This window comes from Phytophthora parasitica (genome assembly GCF_000247585.1).
Source record: "Phytophthora parasitica INRA-310 unplaced genomic scaffold supercont2.1, whole genome shotgun sequence".
Taxonomy (NCBI): Eukaryota; Oomycota; class Peronosporomycetes; order Peronosporales; family Peronosporaceae; genus Phytophthora; species Phytophthora nicotianae.
Window position 1 is genome coordinate 4,405,497 of NW_008634126.1, and position 24,397 is coordinate 4,429,893.

The 24,397-nt window shown below is 48.6% G+C and overlaps 11 protein-coding genes across 26 annotated transcripts in view; 6 read left to right on the forward strand and 5 right to left on the reverse strand.

Annotated features, from left to right (window-relative positions):
* Position 1: 1 nt before the first annotated feature.
* On the reverse strand, positions 2-1,989 carry PPTG_01128 (hypothetical protein). 8 transcript variants are annotated; one of them, XM_008892724.1, is made up of 8 exons: positions 1,907-1,989; positions 1,613-1,818; positions 1,414-1,544; positions 1,285-1,357; positions 1,069-1,220; positions 805-1,004; positions 511-656; positions 2-449 (listed from the first exon to the last, which is right to left on the reverse strand). In XM_008892724.1, exons 1-8 carry the CDS (start codon positions 1,971-1,973, stop codon positions 132-134), a joined length of 1,293 nt encoding a protein of 430 aa, XP_008890972.1. In that variant the 5' UTR covers positions 1,974-1,989; the 3' UTR covers positions 2-131. The 8 variants fall into 8 exon arrangements, with proteins under 8 accessions (XP_008890972.1, XP_008890976.1, XP_008890974.1 ...); XM_008892728.1 differs by having other exon boundaries at positions 727-1,004; XM_008892726.1 differs by having other exon boundaries at positions 2-656.
* Positions 1,990-2,735: 746 nt separating this feature from the next.
* Positions 2,736-3,862, forward strand: PPTG_01129 (hypothetical protein). Its single transcript, XM_008892729.1, has one exon. It carries the CDS (start codon positions 2,795-2,797, stop codon positions 3,821-3,823), a length of 1,029 nt encoding a protein of 342 aa, XP_008890977.1. The 5' UTR covers positions 2,736-2,794; the 3' UTR covers positions 3,824-3,862.
* PPTG_01130 (hypothetical protein) lies at positions 3,710-7,036 on the reverse strand. Of its 3 annotated transcripts, none has more exons than XM_008892731.1 (5): positions 6,999-7,036; positions 6,846-6,923; positions 6,635-6,787; positions 6,369-6,566; positions 3,710-6,299 (listed from the first exon to the last, which is right to left on the reverse strand). In XM_008892731.1, exons 2-5 carry the CDS (start codon positions 6,915-6,917, stop codon positions 3,915-3,917), a joined length of 2,808 nt encoding a protein of 935 aa, XP_008890979.1. In that variant the 5' UTR covers positions 6,918-6,923; positions 6,999-7,036; the 3' UTR covers positions 3,710-3,914. The 3 variants fall into 3 exon arrangements, with proteins under 3 accessions (XP_008890979.1, XP_008890980.1, XP_008890978.1); XM_008892732.1 differs by having other exon boundaries at positions 6,846-6,927; XM_008892730.1 differs by lacking the exon at positions 6,999-7,036 and having other exon boundaries at positions 6,846-6,995.
* Positions 7,037-7,112: 76 nt separating this feature from the next.
* Positions 7,113-9,412, forward strand: PPTG_01131 (hypothetical protein). Of its 4 annotated transcripts, none has more exons than XM_008892734.1 (6): positions 7,113-7,621; positions 7,688-7,859; positions 7,933-8,061; positions 8,134-8,213; positions 8,276-9,070; positions 9,147-9,412. In XM_008892734.1, the coding sequence occupies exons 1-5, from the start codon at positions 7,149-7,151 to the stop codon at positions 8,646-8,648; spliced, it is 1,227 nt and encodes a 408-aa protein (XP_008890982.1). In that variant the 5' UTR covers positions 7,113-7,148; the 3' UTR covers positions 8,649-9,070; positions 9,147-9,412. The 4 variants fall into 4 exon arrangements, with proteins under 4 accessions (XP_008890982.1, XP_008890983.1, XP_008890984.1 ...); XM_008892735.1 differs by having other exon boundaries at positions 8,347-9,070; XM_008892736.1 differs by having other exon boundaries at positions 8,276-9,412.
* On the reverse strand, positions 8,561-9,410 carry PPTG_01132 (hypothetical protein). The gene is made up of 3 exons (XM_008892737.1): positions 9,371-9,410; positions 9,079-9,302; positions 8,561-9,002 (listed from the first exon to the last, which is right to left on the reverse strand). Exons 1-3 carry the CDS (start codon positions 9,371-9,373, stop codon positions 8,762-8,764), a joined length of 468 nt encoding a protein of 155 aa, XP_008890985.1. The 5' UTR covers positions 9,374-9,410; the 3' UTR covers positions 8,561-8,761.
* A 748-nt stretch (positions 9,413-10,160) lies between the features above and the next one.
* Positions 10,161-14,345, forward strand: PPTG_01133 (hypothetical protein; the record flags this gene model as incomplete). The annotated part of the gene is made up of 14 exons (XM_008892738.1): positions 10,161-10,334; positions 10,394-10,531; positions 10,607-10,699; positions 10,762-10,840; positions 10,899-11,174; positions 11,233-12,329; positions 12,406-12,535; positions 12,598-12,665; positions 12,730-12,882; positions 12,944-13,128; positions 13,192-13,337; positions 13,410-13,522; positions 13,582-14,111; positions 14,183-14,345. The coding sequence occupies 14 exons, from the start codon at positions 10,161-10,163 to the stop codon at positions 14,343-14,345; spliced, it is 3,345 nt and encodes a 1,114-aa protein (XP_008890986.1).
* Positions 14,346-14,451: 106 nt separating this feature from the next.
* PPTG_01134 (hypothetical protein) lies at positions 14,452-17,123 on the forward strand (the record flags this gene model as incomplete). 3 transcript variants are annotated; one of them, XM_008892739.1, is made up of 10 exons in its annotated part: positions 14,452-14,597; positions 14,660-14,798; positions 14,863-15,041; positions 15,106-15,774; positions 15,833-15,909; positions 15,969-16,113; positions 16,169-16,201; positions 16,263-16,391; positions 16,455-16,587; positions 16,657-17,123. In XM_008892739.1, the coding sequence occupies exons 1-10, from the start codon at positions 14,466-14,468 to the stop codon at positions 17,121-17,123; spliced, it is 2,103 nt and encodes a 700-aa protein (XP_008890987.1). In that variant the 5' UTR covers positions 14,452-14,465. The 3 variants fall into 3 exon arrangements, with proteins under 3 accessions (XP_008890987.1, XP_008890989.1, XP_008890988.1); XM_008892741.1 differs by having other exon boundaries at positions 14,452-14,798; XM_008892740.1 differs by having other exon boundaries at positions 14,660-15,041.
* Positions 17,124-17,133: 10 nt separating this feature from the next.
* PPTG_01135 lies at positions 17,134-19,687 on the reverse strand. Of its 2 annotated transcripts, none has more exons than XM_008892743.1 (9): positions 19,500-19,687; positions 19,250-19,419; positions 19,109-19,187; positions 18,763-19,046; positions 18,476-18,700; positions 18,108-18,402; positions 17,855-18,042; positions 17,666-17,780; positions 17,134-17,587 (listed from the first exon to the last, which is right to left on the reverse strand). In XM_008892743.1, the coding sequence occupies exons 1-9, from the start codon at positions 19,672-19,674 to the stop codon at positions 17,496-17,498; spliced, it is 1,623 nt and encodes a 540-aa protein (XP_008890991.1). In that variant the 5' UTR covers positions 19,675-19,687; the 3' UTR covers positions 17,134-17,495. The 2 variants fall into 2 exon arrangements, with proteins under 2 accessions (XP_008890991.1, XP_008890990.1); XM_008892742.1 differs by having other exon boundaries at positions 17,134-17,600.
* Positions 19,688-20,413: 726 nt separating this feature from the next.
* PPTG_01136 (hypothetical protein) lies at positions 20,414-21,958 on the forward strand. Its single transcript, XM_008892744.1, has 3 exons — positions 20,414-20,656; positions 20,726-21,271; positions 21,302-21,958. Exons 1-3 carry the CDS (start codon positions 20,540-20,542, stop codon positions 21,842-21,844), a joined length of 1,206 nt encoding a protein of 401 aa, XP_008890992.1. The 5' UTR covers positions 20,414-20,539; the 3' UTR covers positions 21,845-21,958.
* Positions 21,727-23,509, reverse strand: PPTG_01137 (hypothetical protein; the record flags this gene model as incomplete). The annotated part of the gene is made up of 1 exon (XM_008892745.1): positions 21,727-23,509. One exon carries the CDS (start codon positions 23,507-23,509, stop codon positions 21,959-21,961), a length of 1,551 nt encoding a protein of 516 aa, XP_008890993.1. The 3' UTR covers positions 21,727-21,958.
* Positions 23,510-23,790: 281 nt separating this feature from the next.
* The window catches only part of PPTG_20854 (hypothetical protein), a gene marked incomplete at both ends in the record, with an annotated part of 967 nt that continues 360 nt past the window's right edge, over positions 23,791-24,397 (forward strand). Inside the window, 2 exons of the mRNA XM_008893054.1 lie at positions 23,791-24,130; positions 24,191-24,370. Coding sequence (XP_008891302.1) covers positions 23,791-24,130; positions 24,191-24,370 — 520 coding nt within the window. The remainder of the gene's footprint in view (positions 24,131-24,190; positions 24,371-24,397) is intronic.

Genomic DNA, 24,397 nt, shown 5'->3' on the forward strand with positions numbered 1-24,397 from the left:
AACGATGGGGTAAAATTGGTGAGTGGAAGCGGAGAAACGAAGTCGAGTGCGTTTGTTTGGATTTTCAGACTTCTCCGTCTGATTGTTTTTAGTTTGTAAACAAATGAAACTCAAATTTCAACATCAAGACGTTAGTTGTGGTCTTCAGGGCCAGCGTTATCGTCGGTCGCGTCGTTGTCTGTAGCTCCAGTGTCGTTGGCTTGCGGGATCTTGCCGTATCTGACCAAGTTGCGGTATTTGTCCTTCAAGTCAACGTTGGATCGATGCCGGAGCACCTCAGGGAACTTGGACTTGATCAGAACCCACACATTCGAGTACGACTCGTACAGTCGGTAGCCCATGATGAGCGCTGCTTCCTCTTCTTCCGACCAACGCACTCTTTTGCGTCTGCCACCTTGACGTTCATTTGGAACAGGATTAACGATGGCAATGCTTTCTTCTCTTGTCATCTACAAGGGAAGAAAATGTAAGTGAACATGTCCAGGTACAGCACAGCAACGAGGTTGTTACCCTTCTACGAGGAACTGCGCGGCGACCTTCTTGACGAGCAGCTCTGGCAACTTCTGCTGTTCGAGGGGGTCTTGACGATGCTGGGCGCTCTTCGGGCTCTTCTTCTGAAATGTCGGAGTGCACAGACTCCGTCGATTCTCCATTCACTAGGTCAAGTAATGAAATAATAAGTTAGTTTCTGAGAGCTTAGCTTAGATAACTCAATTGCAAAGTTACAAGAGAATGGAACGCGCGTTGACCAAACCCAGTCCTGAGCTTCAGAAGGGAGAGGTAGCGCTGCGGCGGCATCATTACCAGAGTTACTGGGGTCTGGAATGTGTTGCTCTTGTTCTTGCTCCTGGGTTTGTTCATGGCCCTGCTGCTGTTGCTGAGACTCATTGTTTGCTATCTGGCCGATGTCTGCTCCCGGGAGGGAGTTAAACTGCGAGAGATCTCGCCATTCCCGTCGAGTTCCTCCGAATCGCTTCTCCAGCAGCGCACGTGGCACGATTATTCTGTACAAGTAACCCATGTTAGCAAATGCATATCACACAGCAAACACTTTCTACAACCACTTACTTTGGGCCCTCCGGCGCCTTGGTTGGGAAGGCGAGCTCGAGCTTCGTGGGGCCCAGCGTGACGGACTCAATCATGCACAATGCACGCGTCATATCACGTCGGAAAGAAGCGTCGTTCAAGTGGTACAGCTCACGAAAAGCCTCCCAGCAATCCTACAATAAAAAAAATCAGTTAGATAACGTAATAAAACAAAACTCATCGTTTCGAATCACGAACCTTTGGTTCATCCTGCTCAAAGATCCTCTTAAACGTCGCCAGGAATTTCTTCAGCCCCGACTCCGTATCACTCCTGTACCATACACCGTCAGTACAATCAATCCCTACTCACCAGTCCGGTTCTCTTACTCTTCGATCTTGTCTTGGATCAGCACACACGTCTCGTAGATGCCCTCGGCATGGCACAGCTCGTCACTCTCCAACTTGAATAACTCTGCGTCCAGGCCTTCAAAAGCAACTGCGAATCTTTCAACCAATAACTGTGGGATCACAGAAAACTATCAGCTCTCTCCATCTTATCGATGCATTAAAAAAAAAAGCGTCTTGCGTGGAAAAAGAGCGGCGAGTTGAATAGCGCTTGGCTGGGACCAGAGGGCATCGTAGCGTTCAGTTGAAGCAGCCGTTCGAACAGGAATACGACGTCCATGGGGTCGGCCTCCAGTTCCTGGCGGATGGCGGCGAACAGCGCTCGCCAGCGGAACGGACTCGACTCGGACAGCTCTTCACCCATTTTGTGCAGGATCTCGGCGATGGCTGAGGAAGGAGAGGGTGATCCACAGTGAGAAGGCAATAAATAGAGGCACAAAAGAGTGGAGAAGATGATGTAGAGCAGAGTAAGTACCATTAGCGCCTTCCAGCGCGCCGATGCGGCTCAAGAACTCGCCGCAGGCCTCCAAAGCTTCGCGCATTTTATTTGTCAAGAATTTGAAAATGAGCATGTTGTTAGGTGTTGTTATTGTATCAGTTAAGTGTTTATTACGGTGGTAAATTACAATGTAAATTACGAAAGTATTGTAATTTTAGTCCGACATAGGTTCGTCAATGCAAGGCGTGCAAGACGACGAAGACTGCGGCTTTGATTGACAAGTTACATTAGTGACAGGCAGTTTACGTTTCGTAATATACAAATAAACGACTGGTAGGGTCTTATAGTCCACGAGGTGAATGAGATCATTCGTGGCAGTTAAATTCGTCACTACGATCTTCTCCAAGCAGAACTTCTACAACAGACTGAGAATGGGCATCAGTGGATTTGGACTGGACATGCATCAGTGGACATTGCTTGAACACAACCAGCGACCAGCTTGACAGCTTTACGCAGTTCGGTTATTTCGCGAATCCTTGCCTCATCACTGCCGTAGCCCGCGCTGCTTGCAACACGACGAAAGGATCGCCACGAAGGTGTTCAAGATCTCGTTGTCAGAAGTTGCAGTTGTGTGGCAGCAGCCATCAAGTCAGATGAAATTCGGTCCAGTCTTCACCAATCAGCGTGCTTCGCACCACACCCAATGACACGACTGCACCGAATGAACCGTGCCGGCTGGCAAACAGGAACTACAGCGTGTGGGCGCCATGGTCTCCGCCTCATACTGCTTGTCAAGCACCGCTAGGACGTCATGGGTGTGTCTAAGGACTGCAGATAACCCCAGTGTCCCTCCCACACAGTGCGAAAATCTGCGCTGAATCCACTGCGTAACGGCGTGTCAAAACCGAAATAACCACGACTGCGATGGAGTGCATCGAAGCCTCTTCGTCCACAGTCGCGAGCTCGACCGACAGCCGAGCAATGGACGTGTCCATGACGCGTCCTCGATGGAAGAAGGCGCTGTCGCTTGGCTCCACGGCCTCATCGGCCGATACAGACCGCTGTACCGACCTGGACGAGCTCGACTTGGAGGCATTAGCAGCGGACGGGGTGTTGACTTTGAACCCCAAGACGGGAATTTACTCTGGTTGGGTGCACGTTTCGACTTCTGGGCCTGGTAAAGTGGCGTTTGCCAAGCGGTTTTGCAGACTCGAGGAGCTTGTCTGCAAGTTTTACGTATCCTCCGAAGATGCGGAGCAAAGGGCTCAACCTGTTGGACGCCATGTCATTATCTCTGTCCGACGGGTGCATACGCATAACAAGACGTTCGCGTTCACGGACTATGAGGATCGCACGGTGCTGTTGCATACGTGTATTGGTGCGGACTTTGAGCATTGGTACGGGACTTTTGCGGCAATTATTAAGGCTACACAGGTCGCAAAGACCCACAACTCGTCGGCAACTCGTCGAACTACGGCATTCACACCAACAGCGAGAGTAGGAAGGAACCACCGAGCAGCAGAGGAACGACTGCGAGCGCTGACTATGCCAGAGTTGAACAGTCCATTGAATTCAACTGCTTCTGACAGACCGCAAGGACGAGAATTGCCACCAATCGCCGTGGATGAAAACGATCCGGAACGAACACACACAGTTTGGCTCTACATCCAAGCCCCGTGGTGGCGGCAACTATTGCGAAAGCGGATACGACGGTATTTCGTGTTCTCAGGAGCCAATGTGAGCTGCTTCAGCGTCAACAAGGAAGGCAAACGCGCCACCTTTTCGCACACTATCACGTCGTGCGTGTACAATAGCGAGCAAGACGCAACTTCGATCGAACTGGAGTATGGCAACACGCACAGGAAGCTGCGCCTTTGTGGCACAAACGATGGACGCAACGCAGTCGTGGCAACAGCAAAATATATCCAAAACGCCCTAGAATTATCAACCTAAGTGCAAATGTAACATGGGAAAACCAACTTCCACTATGTATTTGCGATCATTTGCGTCAAGGAGCCAAAAAAAAAAAAAAAGCTTCGAGCTTTTAGTCTTTTGACCCCTCCGAGGACTTGTCCTCGTCAACGCGTACATCCACGACTCTGAAGCCGTCGAAGAACTCCTTGTAGCTAATCACGCCGTCCTTGTTGCTGTCGAGATAACTCAGCAACTCCTCGATCTGATCATCCGAAAGTGGCGAGTTGAGCACAACGTTGAAAGTTTGGATTCCCGTGCGGAAATTGTCGCGACTGATGGCGCCACTATTCGTTGCGTCAAACATGCGGAAGGCGTTCCGGATGTGGATGCGGTGCTGGTAAAACACGTTGGAAACCTGTTGCAACACCGAATTTTGCCACGTGAGGTCCCCAGACTCCAGCACTTCCTGCTCCTTCAGATCTTGCACACTGAACGCCGTGACAAACTCCTTGTAATCGATCGAGTGGCCTCCGTCGCTGTCCACGGCCGCCATGACGCGGTCCATCAGATTCGACTCAAAGTTGAAGCCTAGTTGCTCCAGAGCGTTCTCAAACTCACTACGCGACAGCACACCGTCCTGGTTCTTGTCAAAGTGGTAAAAGTGATACTGCAGCGAGCCAGGACGCGCAAACAGCGCCTTGCCAATCTGCAACAGAGCCTGCATAGTCTCCACGTCCAGATTACTTGCTGGCTGCGGCGTGAACGTCGATTGATCATCTCCCGAAGACACACGACGAGTAAATATGGGAGTCTCGGGTTTCGTCTCCTCAGAAGTTCCCGTATCCAACTCCATCGGAGCCGGAGGTGGCAACATGGACGATAAATTCTGAGAGGATTCGCTCTTGCCCTGGTCCGTGAAAATCACTTCAAACCGCTGCGCAAACTCGTTAAAATCGATTCGTCCGTCATCGTTCGTGTCGGCTGTACGCATTAGCGCAAACACTTGCTGGTCCGACAGTCCGGTATCCATTTGTTTGAGTGTACTGAGGAACTCCTCGTACTCGATGAAGCCATTCGAGTCAGCGTCAAACACCTTGAAGGCTTGTTGCATATCGCCAGCGCCCATAGCGCGATACAATTTCTTGCAGATTAGAGCAATAATGCTCTCTTGCCATCCACTGTTGTCCATCGCGTCGTTCTCAATGCGATAGCGAGCGAGAAACTGCGAGTAATTGATGCGCGTCGATGTTTCGTCCACTACGTCCGCGAGTTTCGGTTGGTACGTCAAGAAGGGCAGATCCAGTTGCAGTACAGACCGCAGAGCTTCGGCCCAGATCAAGCGAGGCACAGTACCGTTGTGCTCTTCGTCGTGCTGTGTGAAATACCAGTACAAGGACGCCTTGTGGTCGCAAATACGCTCCGCAATCATCCGCAGCGTATCTTCTTCCAATACTCCCTGCATCTGGGCTTGTTCAGGAGCCTTGAACGTGCTCTCGTTGATGGAGTGCGCGTAAAACTGCTGGATCTCCGGCTGAAGATCCGGCCCCAGTGTCAAAAACGCGCCTTTATTCATCTGAGTGCCGCAGTATCTCGAGGCCGAGAACAGAGTAATCAAGCGACCACCGTGGAGGATCTCGAAGCCTTCGAGTACGCACTCGTGTGACCGGATAATCAACGCGATCTTGTTCACCAGACAGAAATTGTTAGTGACACTCACGCCAAACTCCACGCCAGCGCCACGTTCCGAGGGCTGACGAGACTGAATAGGACGCGGGTCACTCCACAACATGTCTTCGAAGATTTTATCCTCAAAGTTCACTTGGTGCAGAGGAGGTTCGCGCTTTCGTGAAATTCCACGCAAATGTGCCAACGTGACATTGTCACGAGAGAAAAGACCGCCGTGAACGACGAAAATCTTCTGCTGGAGCACAGCGCAGAGTGGAGTGGACTCGAATAAGGTCTGGAAACACTCGAAAACTCGCGCGGGACGCTCTAAATCGTCCTCGTCAGCGCCTGAATACTTGGCCCACACTTCGTCCTCAAAGCCCATCCACGAGTTTTGGTTACGGGACTCGTGGTTGCCACGGTTGAGGAAGACGCTGGTCGGGTACAGCAGTCGGAAGAGAAGAATGGTCATCACAACTTCAACGCCATACATTCCGCGGTCCACGAAGTCACCGTTGAAGAGATATTTGTTGGTGCGAGTGGGGAGGCCGTTGATGGAGAAGATGGAGAAGAGATCTTGCAATTGGCCGTGCAGATCGCCCACTACTGTGATCTTTTCACCTTCTACGAGAGTGATTTCCTGCAGCGTTGGCAACGGAGCCAGAGATTTCACGCCTTCTTTGAGAATCTCCAGCACATATTTGTAGTGCAGAATTTGCGTCGTCTTGAACGAGTCCAGGATTTCCAACACGTTTGACAGCTCCAGTGGCCACACCAGGTGAGGTCCGGCGTATTCCGGATCAATTTTGATCTCCGACACGGCAACTTCGGACACTGTTCGGTTCAAAGACTGAAAAACAAGTTAAATGAATAATAAAAAATGGAATAAAAATAATAAAAAAAAAACATTGTGGCAAACCTGTTTCTTGGTCAGTTGTGCGAGTGTGTGTTCCGCCGACTTGAACTGTTCGGAGCGCTTGAGGTTAAGTTGTTCCTGCGTATTATCCAGTAGGTTCCAGGCGTGTGAATACACGAGATGTCGGAACTTTTGCGACGCGCTGTACCGCCGCCAGGCACTTTGCAACACACAAGCTGCACCATCTTCCTCCGAAAAAGCCTATCCAACACGTATGAAAAAGTCTCACTTGGCTGTTGCAAACGAGCTCACGTAAACTTTCAACGTACGCTGAGCTGCTCTTCGCGAACGAAAGCTCCGTGTAGAGGTTTGCACTCAAAAAAGCGCTTGCCGTCTTCTGTAGTTCCATCGCTGTCTCCACGTGCACGAGTGAGCTCGACTCCAACGAGGGCAGTGCGGCGCTCAGGCACGTAGCGAATTGTCTGAACGAGATAAGTAAGTAAGGTAAGTGAAGAGAAGGAAGGGTAGTCAGCCACTCACCCCTGCATACTTGCCGCGCACCAACACGCGCGCACCCACTTGCACGCTAAAATCCGCGTTTTCCCCTTCCATCGGCAACTAGCTGCAACACAACAGGAGACAAACACTCAGCAAGACGCTTAGAACTCCAAGCAACCTCTGCCTGCCACGCACATATATCCCCCAAAGCGCGTGCCTATTAGCTGTGACAGTATTTTCGCGTAAACGAACCCACATATCAGTGTAGTAAGAATTACCTAAATTTTAGTCTTTTACACAAAACGTAGTGCCAAACGACACAGTCACTGACACGAACGTCAACCGATGGACGCACAGTCTGGTGCCCCGTTGGACGAGCAGCTACGCCAGCAGTACGACGCGCTCTTGGCTGGCGACCCCATCACCGCCGACTATGAGCGCTGGCGTGAGCTCAAGCGGCTCGTGATTGTGCACGGCTTGCCACGGGACGAGGGATTCGCTACCGACATCGAAGGCTCCAATGCTAGTCTGTGCTCTTTGCGAGGACGAGTGTGGAAGGCCTTCTTAGGGGTGGAAAACGACGTGGATATGACGAAGTATGCGGCGCTTGTGGGCAGAGGAGCGTCGCATTACGACGGCGACATCCGCAATGACACTTTTCGCACTTTTCGAGGAGATTTGGAATTTGCCCAGCGTGTGCCAGAAGAGAAACTGGTGCGACTGTTGAACGTTTTTATCAATGAATTGGGGTCGAGTCCTGGGGAGGAGAAACAGGAAGACGGTGACAATGCTCGAAATGGCAACTTGCCGTCGATCAGGTGGGTGGCATTTGCTTTTTGGCAGAATAATGTTTTTTTTTTTTTTAACAAAGTTGGACGGAGTAGATATGTGCAAGGAATGAATGTGCTGTGTGCGCCGCTGTTGTATGTGTTGCCGGAGCCGGATGCCTACCACACTTTTTGTCAATTGATAGTGCGACATTGTCCTCATTACATGGCTCCACAGCTGAAAGGCGTCGAGAAAGGTTGCGCATTGGTGGATAAATGTCTTCAAACGGTAGGAAACTGTGTTGTGCTGTGTATCTATGGCAACCCAATACTGACTTTTCGTTGTGGTTCATTTTGAGTAGCTGGATCCAGATTTATATCAACATTTGTCTTCACGTGGCATCACGGCGAGAATATACGCTCTTCCACTCATCTTGAGTTTGTTCGCTTGCGTCCCGCCACTCCATGAACTTCTTCGAGTCTGGGATGTGGTAAGCTTTACTCATTTATCCTGTTTATTGACAAATATTTAAACTTACACATTGTTGTTCCTCTTTGAATAGCTGTTTGCAGTGGGCGTTCATTTTGTCGTAGTGCTAGCTGTAGCGCATACGGTGCTACTTCGCGAACAATTGTTAAAGATGTACGTACACCTAGCACATTACATGAAGTTCCCATGCTCTAACGTTGTTGCTTTGTACTCAGGGACATGGACTTGATGAAAGTCCTTAGTCTTCGATGTGCGCCGCCTTTGCAATCGGATCTGCTTATTTCAGTTGCTTTGCAGTTGCTTCACCGCCTACCGGAGGATCTGTTGTACGAGATCGCTCGCCATCCATTTGAGAATCCAGACGCACCAACGAGTCTGCCATTCCACCCAAAGACAATTTCAGCCATTGCGACTCAGGTCCGGAAACAACAAGAGCAACAAACTAGCCCTGTTCGTACTCCACGTTCATCGTCACGAGGGCAAACGGCGAAAGATAAACCAGTAGCGAAGCCCGGCACACCTCGTCAAACTTCCTGTTCATCCTCTTCCACAGGATCAGGACGTGCTCGTCCGCCTTGGAAAATTTGAAATATTGTGAGAGTTTTTTTTTGTATTGGTTAAATGAAGTATCTCGCAATTGTAAAATTGAATCACAAATTTGCCAAGTTTCCTTCCATCGGCTCTAGGGACGACTTGTCCATCTATCGACGGCCGTGTCGGAATTTGGGGCGTGCAGCTTTGCGTTCGGCCTTCTCTTTCTTCTTCAAGGCAGCAGGGTCGTCCTCGTCCGTCGGGTCTGGTGTGAAGACGTAGTTAAGCAACATGCGACCGCCATGGTACAGCAAGTAGCCGGGAATGACGAGGTACAGAAGCCAGAAGTAGCTGGAGATCAGGAGTCCGGCTTGCACGAAGAGCGTGATGATCAGAACGTCCATCGCGTATCTAACGTGGACGTCAGAGGACGTGGCAGAAGGTAAGTAACTCGTGTATCAACTACCAGAGGTTCCAGAGTACGTACTCGCTACTGCCTCCTTCTTCAGCTGCACCGACGACCCATGAGTAACTGAGGTAGGTGGACAATGACAGGAAGGCGTAACCCACGAGCGTCCACGTGGTCACCGAGCTGTAGTGCCACACGATGCAGTACAGGAAGTAAAGCACATTGATGGGCACGATCCACTGCTGCAGCCGCGAGCTGAGTGACGCGCTGGCGCGCTGCGCCTTCTTGGCTGCCTGGTTGGCCTGGGAGGAGAGGAGGATCGTTAGCGCATGAGCAGAGATGCTGGTGGACACTTTGACCGATGCCGTACCATTTTAACAGTGCTTTAGTAGAAAAGTTATTTTCTAAACTGCTTTTTTTTTTAATAAAAAAGCATTTTTATCTCAAAAAATTACAATAAAAGAGTATTACCGATAGCAGGTATTTGGTGTAGTCAACATGAAGTTGAAGTGCCATGATTTTGCGGTTAGCTTCTGCAGTCGACGACTATTTCTACTGTCAATGCACGACTAGTAGTTTGCATTAGTACCACGTCCGATGGCTCCGTGGTTAGCTGGGAATGCCACTCGATCAATAGTCAAGTGAACAGATTGGCAATTCCAACATGGAACGGTTTCAACATGGTCACCACGCTGGTATAATTGTTGCCGATAGCTGGAGAATTCCAAATGTCCAAATGTGTCGCGATACCGCGTATAAATACTTGTTTTCCAATGGTGTGGGCGGCGAAGAGATCGCAGTAGTAACGGCAGCGTCGAGTATATATTTTAAGTCTTTGCGTGGCTCCCCACTTGATTCTCTCGTCAATTCCTGGAGCCTGAAACCCCTTACAATAACCAAGACGAGAGTGCCTCTTTCTCTCTGCATGACTCTGGGCTCGGCTCCATCGTAAGAACGCTTGACACTCACAGCATCCGGACATTCCAAGCACACTGAGGGTGGATTCAGTCTCTCGAGAGGGCGAGCCCATTGGAGGAGGTGGAGAAGTGGCAGCTACGTGTCCCGACGAGGGTTGCAACCCCGGGGCTCACGGCCCGAGAAAATTGACCATTGCAGTCAAACCACAGTCCTGGGGATCGAACCAACGCTCCTTTCGAGAAATGGAGCGGCATGGCAGCTCTCTTGGCCAACCGTACCGTTTAGTGGACCCTTTCCAGATCGAACGCGATGAACGCACACACCAAAAACCAACATACATCTCGAACGCGATTCATACATCAAAATACACCTTCCTCAATTTCCTGCCGATTTGTCTACTCCAAGAATTTCGACGGGTACGCGTTTATCGTCAATTTGAGGATATTGTATGTTGCTAATCACCGGCTGTGTATAGTCAGCAAATCTGTACTTCCTAGTGATCGCTATATTGCAATCGATTAAGCAGATTTCGCCTCTAACTCCAGTAACAGCAATCGCGCCACTGGTGATGGTGGTTAGTGTTAGTTTGCTACGGGAAGCGATTGAAGATAGGGTGGGTTTTGGGCGATTTGTTTGTGTAAGGCTTTAATTGTTTTTTTCGTGTACTGACGCACGATGATACTTGTAGAAAAAGCGCTTGTCCGATGGTTTTATCAATGCCAAACCGGTGCTTGTCTTGCGGAATTTTGAGGAGCAGCAGATCGTGTGGGAATCAATTCAGGTAAACGAAGCAACAGTGAACTGGTTGGATACCTTAGCCTGACTTTCTGCTTGTGTGTTTAGGTTGGTGATCTCGTTCGAATACATGAGCGAGAAGCGTTCCCAGCGGATGGAATTATTCTCGCTAGTAGTGAAGAGAACGGTACGATATTCACATGTAAAGTTACGAGGGAAAAATGCTGACAACAACGTCAATGCAGGTTCATGCTTTATCGATACCAGTAACTTGGATGGGGAAGCGAACCTAAAATCACGGTCATCGCTACGCGTCACGTCCAAACTCGTATTTGACAGAACCTCGCGTGACAAAGAGAAATTCTTCATCAAATGCGAGCAACCAGACCAGGATCTGTATCGGTTCGCAGGAAATCTTTCGGTTGATTCAAAAATGTACAGTCTCAGCGAGAAACAATTCCTCCCACGAGGCTCAACACTTATGAACACCAAGTGGGTCATGATGCTCGTAGTGTATACAGGTAAATATTTTTCGCTCATTTATTAGGATTATTCGCTAATTTGTTTTATCTTTTGTAGGTCACGACACCAAAGTGATGAAAAATGCTCGAGCTGCGCATCACAAGCTCAGTCATTTGGACTTACAAATGAGTCGTACTGTGGTCTTCGTCTTCTTCATCCAAGTTCTTCTATGTGCGATCGCTGCGTGCGTCCACCACTTCCACTTCGATTCGAGCGTATTAATTCACGTGGGCGACGAACATTCCAAGTCACAGGAATCCGTTCTGCTCTTCCTTTCGTTCATCGTGTTAATGAACACACTGATCCCAATCTCACTAGTGGTGACGGTCGAAATCATCAAAACGGTGCACGCCAAATTCATCACGTGGGATAACAAAATGCGCGATAGTAACGGAGAAGGAGCGATGGCGAACACTTCGTCTCTTACGGATGAACTTGGTCAGGTCAAGTACATTTTCACCGACAAAACAGGGACGTTGACTCAGAACCAAATGGTTTTTCGCAAATGTAGCGTTGGTGGGGGCGTCTACGTTGCCAAGCAGAAACGTTCGCTTCTTAGTGGGGTTTCTATCTCTTCACTGGATGCTTTAAACGCTGGAACAACGGGGACAAGCACTTATCACAGCGATGACTCCCAACCGAGCGAGTTGCCGCCGATTTCGTATTTTCGTCGCCTTTTGAGAAATCTCGAGAGTCGAGAAAGTCACTTTGCATTGGCAATGTCGCTGTGCCACACTGTGGTGTGTGAATATGACCGAACGACTGGAGCTTTGTCGTACAATTCGGATTCTCCCGATGAGTGCGCGTTGGTCCGAGGCGCAGAAGCTATGGGTGTCAGATTATTCGAGCGTTGTGGGCATAAACTTTACGTGGCAATTACGGAAGAAGATCGACATGGATCACACGTGAAAACAGTCACGTATACTCTGACGTTTCAGATTTTACGCGTGATTCACTTCTCAAGCGACAGGAAGCGGATGACGATCATTGTTCGGGATGAAAATGGAGGGATTAAAGTCATCTGTAAGGGCGCCGATAGTGTCATTTTAGAGCGTTGTGATCACTATTTGTCCAGTAAGGAGGAGACCATGGCTCATGCCACACAATTTGCCGAGGAAGGATATCGGATTTTACTGTTTGCTGAACGTGATCTGGTGCGTATGGAACGACGAGGGCCACTACGCTTGGATTCTATCTAATAATTGATTTGGAATTTTTTTTATGATTCAGGACGAGAATTATTACAGCTCGTGGGAGGATCGATACGATGAAGCCGAACTTGATATTCATTCCAAGGAAGCAAAGACAGAAGCTTTGGTGGACGAAATTGAACGGCATTTCACTCTGATCGGAGCGAGCGGTACGTTGATGAAAATTATCTACTTTTGTTTTGTTAGCGTGCTCATGTAATTATTGTTACAGCTGTGGAAGATAAGCTACAAGTGGGTGTACCAGAGACTATTTCTCTGTTTCAGAAGGCTGGAATTAAGGTAATTTTGCTCTGGCTGAAGTGGATGAATAATGTATAAAACTCACCGTCGAGATCGTTCCTAGATTTGGGTGTTGACGGGTGACAAGCTGGAAACCTCACTTGAAATGGGCAAGCTTTGTCGAGTTGTTACCCCTAAAATGCAAGAGGTGATTATTCAAGGCACCACTCGATATGAAATGACTCAGCAGCTAGAAAAGGCTCTCCAGAACTCGAAGGTTGACACTTTTTCTCTTCACGTGAGCTGTTTCCATGACACTGACATTTTTGGCTATGTAGGAAAGCCAAGCGGTGCTTATTGATGGGAGTGCTTTGACATTAGCACTACTCCCAGCAAACCGCAACAACTTCCTTAAATTGGCACTACAGTCTGCAACCGTTATTGTTTGCCGCGCATCACCTATTCAAAAGGCATTAGTAGTGGAGCTCGTCAAAGCAGGCGTACCAGACGTTACTCTTGCAGTGTAAGTCTTTCTAGTTAGTTGCAAAATTGTTCATGATGATTGCTTAACTGATGGTTGTTCTAGTGGTGACGGAGCAAATGATGTTAGTATGATCCGAGCGGCTCATGTTGGCGTCGGGGTTATGGGTCAAGAGGGGATGCAAGCCGTTCGAAGTGCTGACTATGCCGTGCAGCAGTTCAGTCATTTAGGACGACTACTTCTTTATCACGGTATATGGTGGTATTGTGCAGAATCTGTAGTGCTCTCGATATGGTACTAACTATAATGTTACCAATGAACAGGTCGACTGTCGTATCTCCGAACGACTCAATGTATCGACTATTTTTTGTACAAGAACATCGTTTTCACAGTGCCACATTTTTTCTATGGAATCGCATCAGCTTTTTCGGCTCAGGTACGTCTATGATTAACATTTTTTTTAGTGAAGTTAGATGCTTACTAGCAATTATGTAGACTTTCTTCTGTGACTTATACATCACAGCCTACAACGTCGTCTTCACGGCACTTCCGGTCACAATTCGGGCGGTCATGGAGACAGATCTTTTGGAGGCTATCGCGGCCAAATTTCCCGAACTTTACCGCTTTGGAGCTACCAACATGTTTTTCTCGCACCGTACAATGGCAAAATCCTCATCACTAGCAGTTTGTCACGCTCTGATCACCACTGCTGTGCCTTTGCTACTGGCTCAACACAGTAACCTTGGCGAAGGAGACTCGTTCTGGGCTGCAAGCGTGGCGTCGTTCTTCTATATCGTCCCGATCGTTCACTTTCAGATTTTCTTCGAAACGTGGAATTGGACGTGGTTGATTTGCCTCACGTACGCATTATCATTGGGCGCGTTTTTCATGTGCATTGCCGTCTACGATCACTTTGTTGGTGACGTCGAAGGTGTTTGGAGGACGGTGATTGCTAGAAAAGGCTTCTGGCTTGGCTTCGCTCTGGCTTCGGTCGCCTGCATTCTACCCGTTGTAGCCTACAAATGGTACGCCATGATAGTTCTCGTCGCTGTAAATATATAACTTAATCTAACGTTGCTGTGCTTGGTATCTGCAGCTATGAAGAAAACTTCGAGACGTCCAATCCCGTCCACATTCTACGACGTACACGGCTGCACAATAAGGTGTTGGATTCGTCAGGAGTAGACACGTTGGGGTCCACTGATCTCACCACCTCTGTCGTACCAAGTCCACAAGCCACTAGCAATAAAAGACCCTAACTAGACAGATTCAGAACAAATGAATATCAACATTTTTCGTTGTAATTTTTGGATGCCCTGCTTATCTTTTTCGGGTATGTCTCTTCGTGGGCAGATTCTTTTAACGACGTTCCCAAAAACATGGCGTTCCTTCGACGCAAGAAGCCTAACGTCCGAGTACCTACCGGTAAAGATGCCGTCAACTTCCGCAAGCTTTTGTTCCTGCCGATAAAAGACACGGAAGATCTCCTCACCAACCAAGCATGGGAGCGGGTACGTTTGTCAATATTTTCCTAAACCAAGCTTACTTAACCCCTTCTTCTGTATTATTGCAGCTAGACTTACGATGTCTAACACTAATGAAGGCCAAAATGCTGCGAGCGTCCTGTATTGCTCGAGGGTTACCGAGGAAAGGAGGTAAACGCACTTTGGTGCAACGTCTCACAGCTTCGTTGAGTGAGCAGCGCGCAGCAGGTAAGAAATGATACTGTGTCTTAATGAAGAGAGATATCGTGTTGATACAGTTCTGTAATGACAGAAATTCGACGCCGACAAGAGGAGGAAGATGAATATCAACGTCAACTGGATATGCTTGGAGGAGTATGGTCGTTTGGGTCAGGATTTGCTGGACAACTTGGCCACGGAGACCTCGAATCGTCCGCAACTCCACGGATTATTAAGAAGCTTCGAGGACGCAGCATAGCACACGTATACGCGGTAAGAAATTATGAATTAATGAAATATTTTAATAGGAAAGTTAGTGAGAATTTGTTTTGTACAGGGCTTTGACTCGGACGTCGCCTTCGCTGTGAGTCGATCGGGAGACGTTTATGTTTGGGGTAAGCGTACGGGCCCTACTGGTCTCCCACCAGGATTATCCTTAGCTGCACTTACAAGGAATACGTACGGTCAAGATAGCGGTTTAGAATCTGAAGACGATCAAAATGGAGAAAATATCACGAAACCCGAACTTTCAGAGAGGATTGAAGAGGAGCGAGATGATGCAGATGAACCGAATGAGAGCGACGAAGAAGAACAGGAAGAGGGAGGAGAGGAGGATTTTGTTCACCCTGTTAAACTGCTGGCCCTTTGTGGCGAAGGTATCAGTCATATCGCTGTGGGTCGAGTACATTGCTGTGCAACAACCAAAGACGGAGATGTGTATACGTGGGGGCAGAACGATCACTGTCAACTTGGCACTGAACCAGTCCATAATTTATCAGAGGCTCTGTCCAAGAAAGCTCGAGTACGCTACGGAGTTGACTGTGCTGAACCACGCCTATGGGAGAGAACAGTGTCGGAGACTTGTGTGATTACCGCGGTTGACGTTGGTACGAATCACACGTTTGCAGTCACAGACAAAGGCGAAATGGTGGCGTTCGGAGCCACATACAACACGAACGACCACTCCAGTCTAGCTCGCAATATTGCAAAACTTCGCGTCACTCAGGTATTTTACAAATTGGTCATGTAATTTAAAGCATTGGTACTAATTTGTCTCTCTCTAGATCACTTGTGGCGCCATGCACGCTGGATTGGTAACTTCCGATGGACAGGCCTATACATGGGGAAGCGGTGACGGTGGGTAAGACTTATATTCTGTAATGAGACATTGGCATGCGTCTAACGTGGTGTGCAATGCAGCCGTCTAGGACACGGAGACAATACGTCTTACGTGAATCCGAAGCTCGTCGAAGCGCTCAAGACCGATATCATCGTGGAACTTGCATGTGCGTGTTGGCACACGGTGGCAGTCGTGTTAATTCCGCCACTGTTGAAAGGCGGAGTGGTGCGTAGATATCATTTATTTATCAAAATCCACGAGCTAATTCACTATTTCAAAGGTATACACATGGGGAAGCGGTCGTCTTGGACAGGTATTCCATTTCTACATATCCTCAGTGTACGCTACATCTTCATAACATCGTTTTATCGAAGCTTGCCCAAGGAGGAAAGCAAATTTCGACGTTACCAGGTCTAGTCACCGATTTCCTCACTACCCACGCACTCATCAAGAAAGTGTGTGCAGGCATGTACCACAACGTCGCATTATCCGTCGATGATGAGGTATGTGAATTCAATTCGCTTCAGATTAACACTACTATTCCTTCTAAACTTTATCTCGTTCAGGTCTTCACATGGGGTAGCAACATGAATGGCTGTCTAGGGAGACCAGAAGAATTGGGCGATTTAGAGGAGAATTTTTGTGCCGTTCCTGGTCGCGTAGAAGGCATGGAAGACTTTGTCGGCCGTCCTTGCTCCAGTTTGTGCTAACTATCAATTGCCATCTTTGTGATGTAAATTCTAAGAAAAGTATTGTTACTCTCTATAGTTGCTGCTGGTCGCGAGTTTACCTTGATAGCCACGAAGCCATACATCGGTCCAAGCCGAGAAGAACTGGAGCGACGGAAACAAGAGCAGATGCAACAAGCTGAGAGTATCGACCGCCAATCAGGTGTGGTTAAAGACGAAAAACGTGACAAACTTCAGATGATTCGGAAGCACAAGCACGCGACCATCATGGCGCTCTTGAATGCGAAATACCCAAAGTGTACAATCTGCGCTGTGGGGCTTGTTTGCCCTGGATTCCAGCCAAACAGTGAAAATCCGACGCTGTGCAAACACTGCATGCACGACAACCGGAAGCATCAGGATCAATATAAAATCCACGACAAGAAGATCACGCTGACCTACCTCACGCAAGCCGTGGAGAAACTGGGAATCACAGTCGATTTCAGCGATATCCCAGACATTGAACTGGAGGAAGAACTCGAATTTGAGCTGGAAGAGGATGAATAAAATAGAAATTTAGCTAGTTTTTATTCTCGTTATTATTATTTTTTTCGATCTCTGATTACTTGGATACGAATCGTTGCATCATAGCTCCAAGTGCACGTTGCAGAGGTGAAAGCCGCAGCCACTCACGCTCTCGCCCGGATAAGAGGCCCATCATGTACAACACTAGAGAAGCTGAGCCGAGCACTCGGATAGACGACGACTTGATCACTTTTCGCTGCTTCGGGACGATAATATCCCGTAGTAAGCAGGCAAATGCGAGCCATAACAGGAGCTTGCCGGAAATGACTTGACGAGTCAATGTGCGAACACCGCTTTGCACTGTCGACCAACTCAGAATACTGCTGGATTCGTGTTTGTTGTGATTCGCCTTCATCACTGCAACCCACGAGAGAATATCGGCAAAATCCACCACACCATTGCGGTCATAATCCAAAGCATCCAAATAGGCGTCAGCGTCTGCAGAGCTAATTTTTTCACCTGGAAAATAAATCTCGTCAAATTATCTAATCAAACCCGAATATTTCGTTATATCAGACGCGTACCCAGAATATTGAGAATGAACTTTGACACCTTAGTCGAGCTCAACTCCAAGCTGCCATCCGTGTCCATCAACGAGAACATGAGCTTGATCGTGTCCAGTTCTTGTGGAGTAAGCAACTACAATAATTGTATCAAAGAGATTAGTATACGTATCCACCAAATAAAAAGCCGTCTCATGATAAATAACTTACATTCGGACGCTCATCAATTTGGTGTTCATCCATGTTACCTAAGGATGGTCTGCGGTGGATTCGAGGAGATGCTTGGCCTGAACTGTGGGCTGACGCTTCTTCTACCAGTTCCCACTTGTTCACTTCATCATCTAATACCTTTCGGATAGCTTGTGGGTGCATTTCACTTGTCAGACGTCGTCGTCGTTCTGTTCAAAAGTAAATTCAGCGTGTTAGTCTATATACTCAAGAAATTATACAATATGTGACTTACCTGCTGGATCCTCGTGCTCCTCTTCGACTACTGTAGCGCTAGCGTCAACCTCGTTGTGATCAATAGAATTCAGCTCACAGGCAACTCGCATTTGAGCTCTATGCCCTTCTGCTAGCCACAAAACTTCTTCGAAAAACTCCTTGCTTGCTGGAAGGAATGGCAAAGTTTGGTTGAATAATCGCCACATGTCGGATCCTCGCTCTGCACTCGCAATCGGTGGAGCTGGATGCCCCGCCGACTTAATCTGCTGGATTTCCCACGAAAAAGGTTCATTTCGGAAGAGCAAATACGCGGCCTAGTACAAAAAATATAAACTCACTCATATCTGAATCAAAATTTGAAACAATAAATAAATAAAAGAAGCGTACCGTATTTCCATAGCTATCGCAGTAGTTTGGCGCCGAAAAGACGGTGAGGAGTGGAGGCATGGACTTGTCCTCTCGCGTATCCAACTTTTGGTATTCCTCCGAGTTGAAGTGGAAAGTGAAACCTTCATCCTCATATTCATGTGCGCGAAGCATCGACAGCAGCTTGTTGTTGGTCAAAAACTCGAATACTGCCGCAGCATTGAAGTAGTACGAACATCCACGGGCCTGTTCGTCAAAAGAAAGTCAGAATATTACCTTTGCTGTACAAATAATTATAATCGACGTACCTGATTGGATTCCCATACTGGTTGAGTGTCCACTTCTGTGGCCATTTCGCGACTATGTGGAGTCTTTGGGTCCGACCATAGGAGATCGCACAACAGTCCAGTGGTAGGAATTTCTCGACGTCGATCCATCATTTGAATGTCCTCGATCGTTTTCAACTCAGGTGACAATCCACCGTGCACACAAAAAACTTTTCCACGTGACGTGGACAGCGTGGCAGCCACTGGCATCGACTGGAAACAGGACAAAAAGTGGTAGTACGCCGAGATGCCGTATTTCACTCGACCTAAAACAAAAACCAAAATTAATTTTTACGGATGCTATAGTTGCATGATCAATTGCACGTACATTCATTGCGAAATCCGTAGAAGGATGAGATCGATTCACACTCGTGATTGCCACGAAGCAACACCACTTTGTCAGAAAACTTTAAAAAAAAAAAACGTTACAATCAAAATTTCACTGCGATTAATCCTAAAGTTGCCTTACCCGAATCTTGAGCAGTAGTAGATACAGCATGACTTCGCACGAGAAGGCCCCTCGGTCCACGTAGTCGCCCATAAACACTAGCTGGACATCACGCTCTGCCAAGTCGGCAATGCCAACGGCGTCCATCAACTGCATTAGGTCGTAGAACTGGCCGTGGATATCTCCAAATACTAAGCATATGAACACGTAATCGACCATATTTTCAGTCGCCAATGTATCCATTGCCATAAAGGCAACTTCTCTCAATTACCATAAGTTGAAGTTCGTAGCGGCACGTCCACAACGTTCTGCTCCAGGTTCATGAGAAACTGCGCCTCATGGATGACGCCCAGTGCGTCCTTCACTGCCAGTGGCGTCTGCTGCTCGAAGGCCTCGCGCACTTCTTCGAGCGTCAACAAGACCTTGGTCTCCTTACGTCGCATCATGTCCGCTCAAGGTAAAAAAAGCGGACGTGAAGAGGATACCGTGCTTCGCATCACTAGGTACGAAAAGTTCAAATGCACTTCAACTTGCATTCCGGCTCTACGTCAGGGCGGTTTTTAGTGATATATTAATAATAATAATAATAAAGTTAATAATAATAATAATAAAGGGAAACGTGTCGCACGTTACTTCGCGCCACGCTGTTCAGCACGCCAAGACGACGCAGTCAACGCTGCAGATAGAGGACGAAGTTGCGCTGGCCTCGTCGACCACCTGTGGCGTCTTCGACCTGGTCATTTCGAGTCGAGAATGACGCTGCATTACCAGTAAGCTGGCAACACCAACAAAACTAATACCACAACAGCGACTGACCCACACATTTCACTGGATCTCGCTCGCTTAGATACACAAGACTGGTCAACACAGAAAATTAAAACGTTAAGGGGGTTCACTTTGAGTGCAATGCTGGAAACACAACAATACAAAGACGCAGGTTTCAATTAAACGTTTTTTTAGTAATACTTCTTTTTTTTTATTGGTCGTCAAGCGTATCTTTGACGTTGAAGTGGTCGTAACCTGTGGGCATATCCACTCGACACCCCAGCACCATTCAACCAGCAGTATCACAGCCCAGTGTCTCCATCCAAAGCTTCGCCTCCGTCTTCATGCGCCTTCATACGACACTGATTCCCCTCTCTCAGCCGCATTCTCTGCCGCCCTACGCCGGCGCCAGCCTCAGTCTCCGTCGACTTAGCCACAAAACCCGCAGCCTCCAAACCGTCTATCTGGGCTCGCCATGCACTTAAGCGACAGGTCCGTCCTCTCAGTCCGCCCCTCGTCCGTCACTTTTCAATTTGCGTAGTGCAAATGGCCGAGCGTCGCCAGTCTTCACGCAACGGCAACAGCCGATGCCGCACGCGGAGCTCCAGCACGCCGCCCACCAAGCGCTCGCTGGGCTTTAGCACTCCCTCGACCTCCAGCGCTGTGAGCCCTCCCCGCCTCTCACCGACCCACGACGAGCCTGGAACTGACCGTGTCTTGACCTTCCTGCAGAGCGCACGAGACCGCAACGTGCCCGTTCGCTTCGGCAAATGGAGCGTCGAGGAAGATGCGTACCTGAGCAAGCTCATTTGGCTCTTCGAGCACGGATTGCTGGCCGATATGGAGCCCAAGAGGTCGCTGCGTTCGTTCCTGGCGCTTATGCTCAACTGCTGCCCCATGCGCATCTCCAAGAAGCAGATGAATGGCCACAGCTTCGTGGGGAAGACCAAGTATGTTCGTCACAGCAACAAAATGACGCAACAGGAGTACGACAAGCTCTGTCACGAGGTCTGGAGACTCCGAGACGAGTTCCTTATGGCTTGGGCCAAGGACGAGTACGCCAGACGTAACTCCAGAGTCAACCAGGACGAAATGAGCTTCCAGGACTGGTATGACAAAGTGGTGAGTCTCGTACCCACTCCCAAACTGGCAAAGAGGTCGAATCTCAAAGAATGCAAGAAGAAACGACCCATTGAGTCACTGGATGAGCTCAACACGCAGGTGCAGGACTCCAAGAGACAGAAAGTCGAGAAATTGACCAACATCCGACCGGTACAGGCAATTGCCAGCAATATCCGACCGGTACAGGTAGTTGCCGTGCAGCCGGAGCGCGAGAATCCACAGGATACTCCTCGAGTGGAAATGCTGGAGTCCGTGGAGATCCTACCGTTGGAACCAGCTTTAATACCTGATAATACCGCGGTGATGGCTCTACCGACCTCGTACTGCAGTGAGAACGTGAGCGTGGGTGATTGGTTGGCCACATCAGACCGTGGTCGTGCTGTAGCTCATTGGACCGACTTCCAGAGTCTCAATCATGGCGGAGAATCGCGATACACTTTATGTGAGGACGCAGTGCAGGTCTCTTTGCACCTGAACGACCAGCAGCCATCGCTGGCTGAATTATCCATGACACGTCGGTCTTCGAAGCTGATTATTGACTTCGGAGCGCCTAGCTGCTGGCACACAGACGAAGAGTCCAAACACGAGCCGTTCTTTGACTATTCTCAGTGGACAGAGAATGACCTGACGGAGGAACTAGCAATGGCAACGGACTCCAGCACCTTCAGCTGGGACGACTCGTCCTCGCTCCCTTACTTGACGTACAGCCCAACGTTGAATTTTCTGTGAAGGCTGCTCATGGTCCGTAGCTTCATTATTCCAGGTACGACCATGTTACTTATGAGTTTTCCACTTCTGAGCGTAATTTCTTGGTACTTTAACCAGTGAAAATGCAGTTTTTTTCTACGTTGCAGATTGCGCTTTTATCACTTCCAGTTGTTGCATCAAACATGCAATTTCTTTATGCAGGTGTTTGAGTTTCTTCTGCTCTGCCAAGATTGTGTCTCCTGCGTGATCACGTGCTCGGATTGTTGCCAGTTCTGTTGCCATGGCGCCAACTTTCTCCACTGTACTCCAGTTACTCGACAAAATTTGCATTATCCGTTGTTCACTTGCGCGATCTTCATCGACATCGGCCCCTTTAGCGCCTGATAATTTGTTACGAGTCGCTCCCATGCGTATTCGTGCCGATGGATCCACCCGATCCACCGCAGTGGTTACAACTGTGGCGTCGTGCAACTCACTCCAGTCTGGACGAGGAGTGAAGGCTCGCTTCATATGCGCAGCTTCGTCTTCAAGATCCTTCATTTTTTTCTCAACCGTGACACGTTGATCATTCAGCTCCCGCAACTGGTTCCGCACGTCGAAGATGGCTTCGGTACGAGCTCGCAACGAGGCCTTCCGATCTTTATGCGTTTCTTGAAGTACTTGATGCTTTGCTAGCGCTAGAGCGAGTCGTGCAAGTTGCTGTTGCGTGGATGTCTTGGAGCCGACTCGACCCGTTGGCAGCAGCGATGAGGCAGTTGATAACGTGCGCAAGTCTTCCAGTCGCTTAACTCGCAGTTTGTTGGCTTGCTCTTCCCTTTTCACTTCGGAAGTGGCAACGTACACCTGCCGCTTTAGTTCGCTGTGGCGTGTGGTGAGGTCGTTTAAGCCAGCGCGAAGATCGTTGCACGCCCACGTGCGTAAGCTTTTGCGGCGTCGGGTCTCAGCTATCTCTTCACGAATTGTGGCAGTTGTTGCACTTACATCAGCTCCGTCGACAATACTGGCACAACTCAGTTTCCGCTCTAATGGCACGTTGCCGTCTACTGCCGATTTCATCGCACGTGTTACAGCAGCTTGACACTCTTGAATCATCTTCGGAAGCTCATTGCTGCGCTCTTCCACTTGTCGAATTTGAATACGTAGCTCCTGACACACAGTTTCCTCTTCGTGAAACATTTTTTCAGTGCCACGTAGTACTTGCGAGTAGAGAAATTTTGGCTGTTGATTCACTTGACTGCACTCTTTAATTGCAGGTTCTGATGCAAAAGACTGCCAGCAAGCAGCTTTCAGTCCTGCCAGCATTTCCTCAGCTCCCAAAGTGTCGAAAGTTACACATTTTCCACTATGTGTTAAAGCTGAAATTGCTTGTCGAAGTTTGCCGATTGCTTCTTCCGGTGTCATTGAACATTTCTGTTGCTGGTTTAAGACACTTTGATGTTTCTTTTCCACTTGAACAACTTCTTCCAGTACACGAGGCGATCGGAATATCTCCGCAGATGAATTTACTGTCTGACGACACGTCTGCTCCTCAGTTCGTCGTGGTGAAGGTGGCATGGCCGTCAAGCTAATATGACGTCGATTTGCTCGAGCGCGAGCTTGAGTTCTAGCCGATTGCTTGTGTCCCATTCGTGACGGCGCGGTTGGTACACATGAAGACGGTGGATAGTAGACGTGTGCAGTGTCCATGACGAAGTTTAATCCCGTTTTGAAAATAACTTGAGTTCGACTTTCGAGAAGTTAAAAGTCCGTATAAATAGCAAACTTTGACGACTCTGCACGAAAGTCGAATATCACTGTCACTTATACACAATGCGAGCTCTTAGCGCGATGCTGCTTAGTGGAACATGGTGGATCCATGTAGTGTGTGCGGCGGGAGGCCTTGACACAACCACGGTACGGAAAGAACCATGAGAAATAATTATCATTGTAGGCGCTAATACCCCGGGCTGGTGTTGCGGATGCCTTTAATGTCAGTACAGCCCTCGGAAATATGTGCTCGGACACTAGAAGAGATTCAGAAATTGCTGATCAACCAAGATCAGGACACCAACGGCGTGACAGGCAACACTCTTGTACCGAATGACTGCAAGGAACTGGTTGAAGCCGACGTGATGGATGCTCGAAGCGATGAAGAGCAGAAGTCTCTATGTGGCAATTCATGCTACGACACGCTCAACGCCAAGTACAAGATCATGCTGGACAACGACTGCTACGCAAGTGATGACGCCGACGAAGAGGCCAGTGGGAAACTCCAAGCTGCCGCGTACCAAATCGCCTGCCAGACTAATGTCGATGGCAAATACTGCAGTACGTCAGCAAGGCAACTTGTTCTTTGCCACGCAATTTAACACTTTTGATTTTCTCCAGTTCCGATGCTTGGTGAGTTGGTAAAAGAAGCCGGAACGACCTTCTCCCTCTGCGACGACATCGTGTCGGAGCTTGGCTGCTGTTTCCAGAGTTATCGGCAGTACATGCTACTTGGCACTGCTGCGAGTGTCATCGCCATGGACGAAGCTCAAAAAGAATGCACAGACGACGGCGTCGGAGGTCTGGACCAAATGTGTCCGTGCTCAT

Coding starts and splice junctions, on each gene's coding strand:
- PPTG_01136 (XM_008892744.1), top strand. CDS start 20,540: ATGGCCGAGCGTCGCCAGTCTTCACGCAACGGCAACAGCCGATGCCGC. Junction 20,657..20,725: donor CTCCCTCGACCTCCAGCGCT/GTGAGCCCTCCC, acceptor ACCTTCCTGCAG/AGCGCACGAGACCGCAACGT. Junction 21,272..21,301: donor CCAACATCCGACCGGTACAG/GCAATTGCCAGC, acceptor CGACCGGTACAG/GTAGTTGCCGTGCAGCCGGA.
- PPTG_01129 (XM_008892729.1), top strand. CDS start 2,795: ATGGAGTGCATCGAAGCCTCTTCGTCCACAGTCGCGAGCTCGACCGAC.
- PPTG_01131 (XM_008892733.1), top strand. CDS start 7,149: ATGGACGCACAGTCTGGTGCCCCGTTGGACGAGCAGCTACGCCAGCAG. Junction 8,062..8,133: donor TTCTTCGAGTCTGGGATGTG/GTAAGCTTTACT, acceptor CTCTTTGAATAG/CTGTTTGCAGTGGGCGTTCA. Junction 8,214..8,275: donor CGCGAACAATTGTTAAAGAT/GTACGTACACCT, acceptor CTTTGTACTCAG/GGACATGGACTTGATGAAAG.
- PPTG_01128 (XM_008892721.1), bottom strand. CDS start 1,909: ATGGTACTTACTCTGCTCTACATCATCTTCTCCACTCTTTTGTGCCTC. Junction 1,545..1,612: donor ACTCGCCGCTCTTTTTCCAC/GCAAGACGCTTT, acceptor GTGATCCCACAG/TTATTGGTTGAAAGATTCGC. Junction 1,005..1,068: donor AAGGCGCCGGAGGGCCCAAA/GTAAGTGGTTGT, acceptor TTACTTGTACAG/AATAATCGTGCCACGTGCGC.
- PPTG_01135 (XM_008892742.1), bottom strand. CDS start 19,674: ATGATGCGACGTAAGGAGACCAAGGTCTTGTTGACGCTCGAAGAAGTG. Junction 18,701..18,762: donor CAGTATGGGAATCCAATCAG/GTACGTCGATTA, acceptor TTTGACGAACAG/GCCCGTGGATGTTCGTACTA. Junction 18,043..18,107: donor GGAGCACGAGGATCCAGCAG/GTAAGTCACATA, acceptor ACTTTTGAACAG/AACGACGACGACGTCTGACA.
- PPTG_01132 (XM_008892737.1), bottom strand. Junction 9,003..9,078: donor GAAGAAGGAGGCAGTAGCGA/GTACGTACTCTG, acceptor CGTCCACGTTAG/ATACGCGATGGACGTTCTGA.
- PPTG_01130 (XM_008892731.1), bottom strand. CDS start 6,917: ATGGAAGGGGAAAACGCGGATTTTAGCGTGCAAGTGGGTGCGCGCGTG. Junction 6,788..6,845: donor TGCGCGGCAAGTATGCAGGG/GTGAGTGGCTGA, acceptor TATCTCGTTCAG/ACAATTCGCTACGTGCCTGA. Junction 6,567..6,634: donor TTCGCGAAGAGCAGCTCAGC/GTACGTTGAAAG, acceptor CGTGTTGGATAG/GCTTTTTCGGAGGAAGATGG.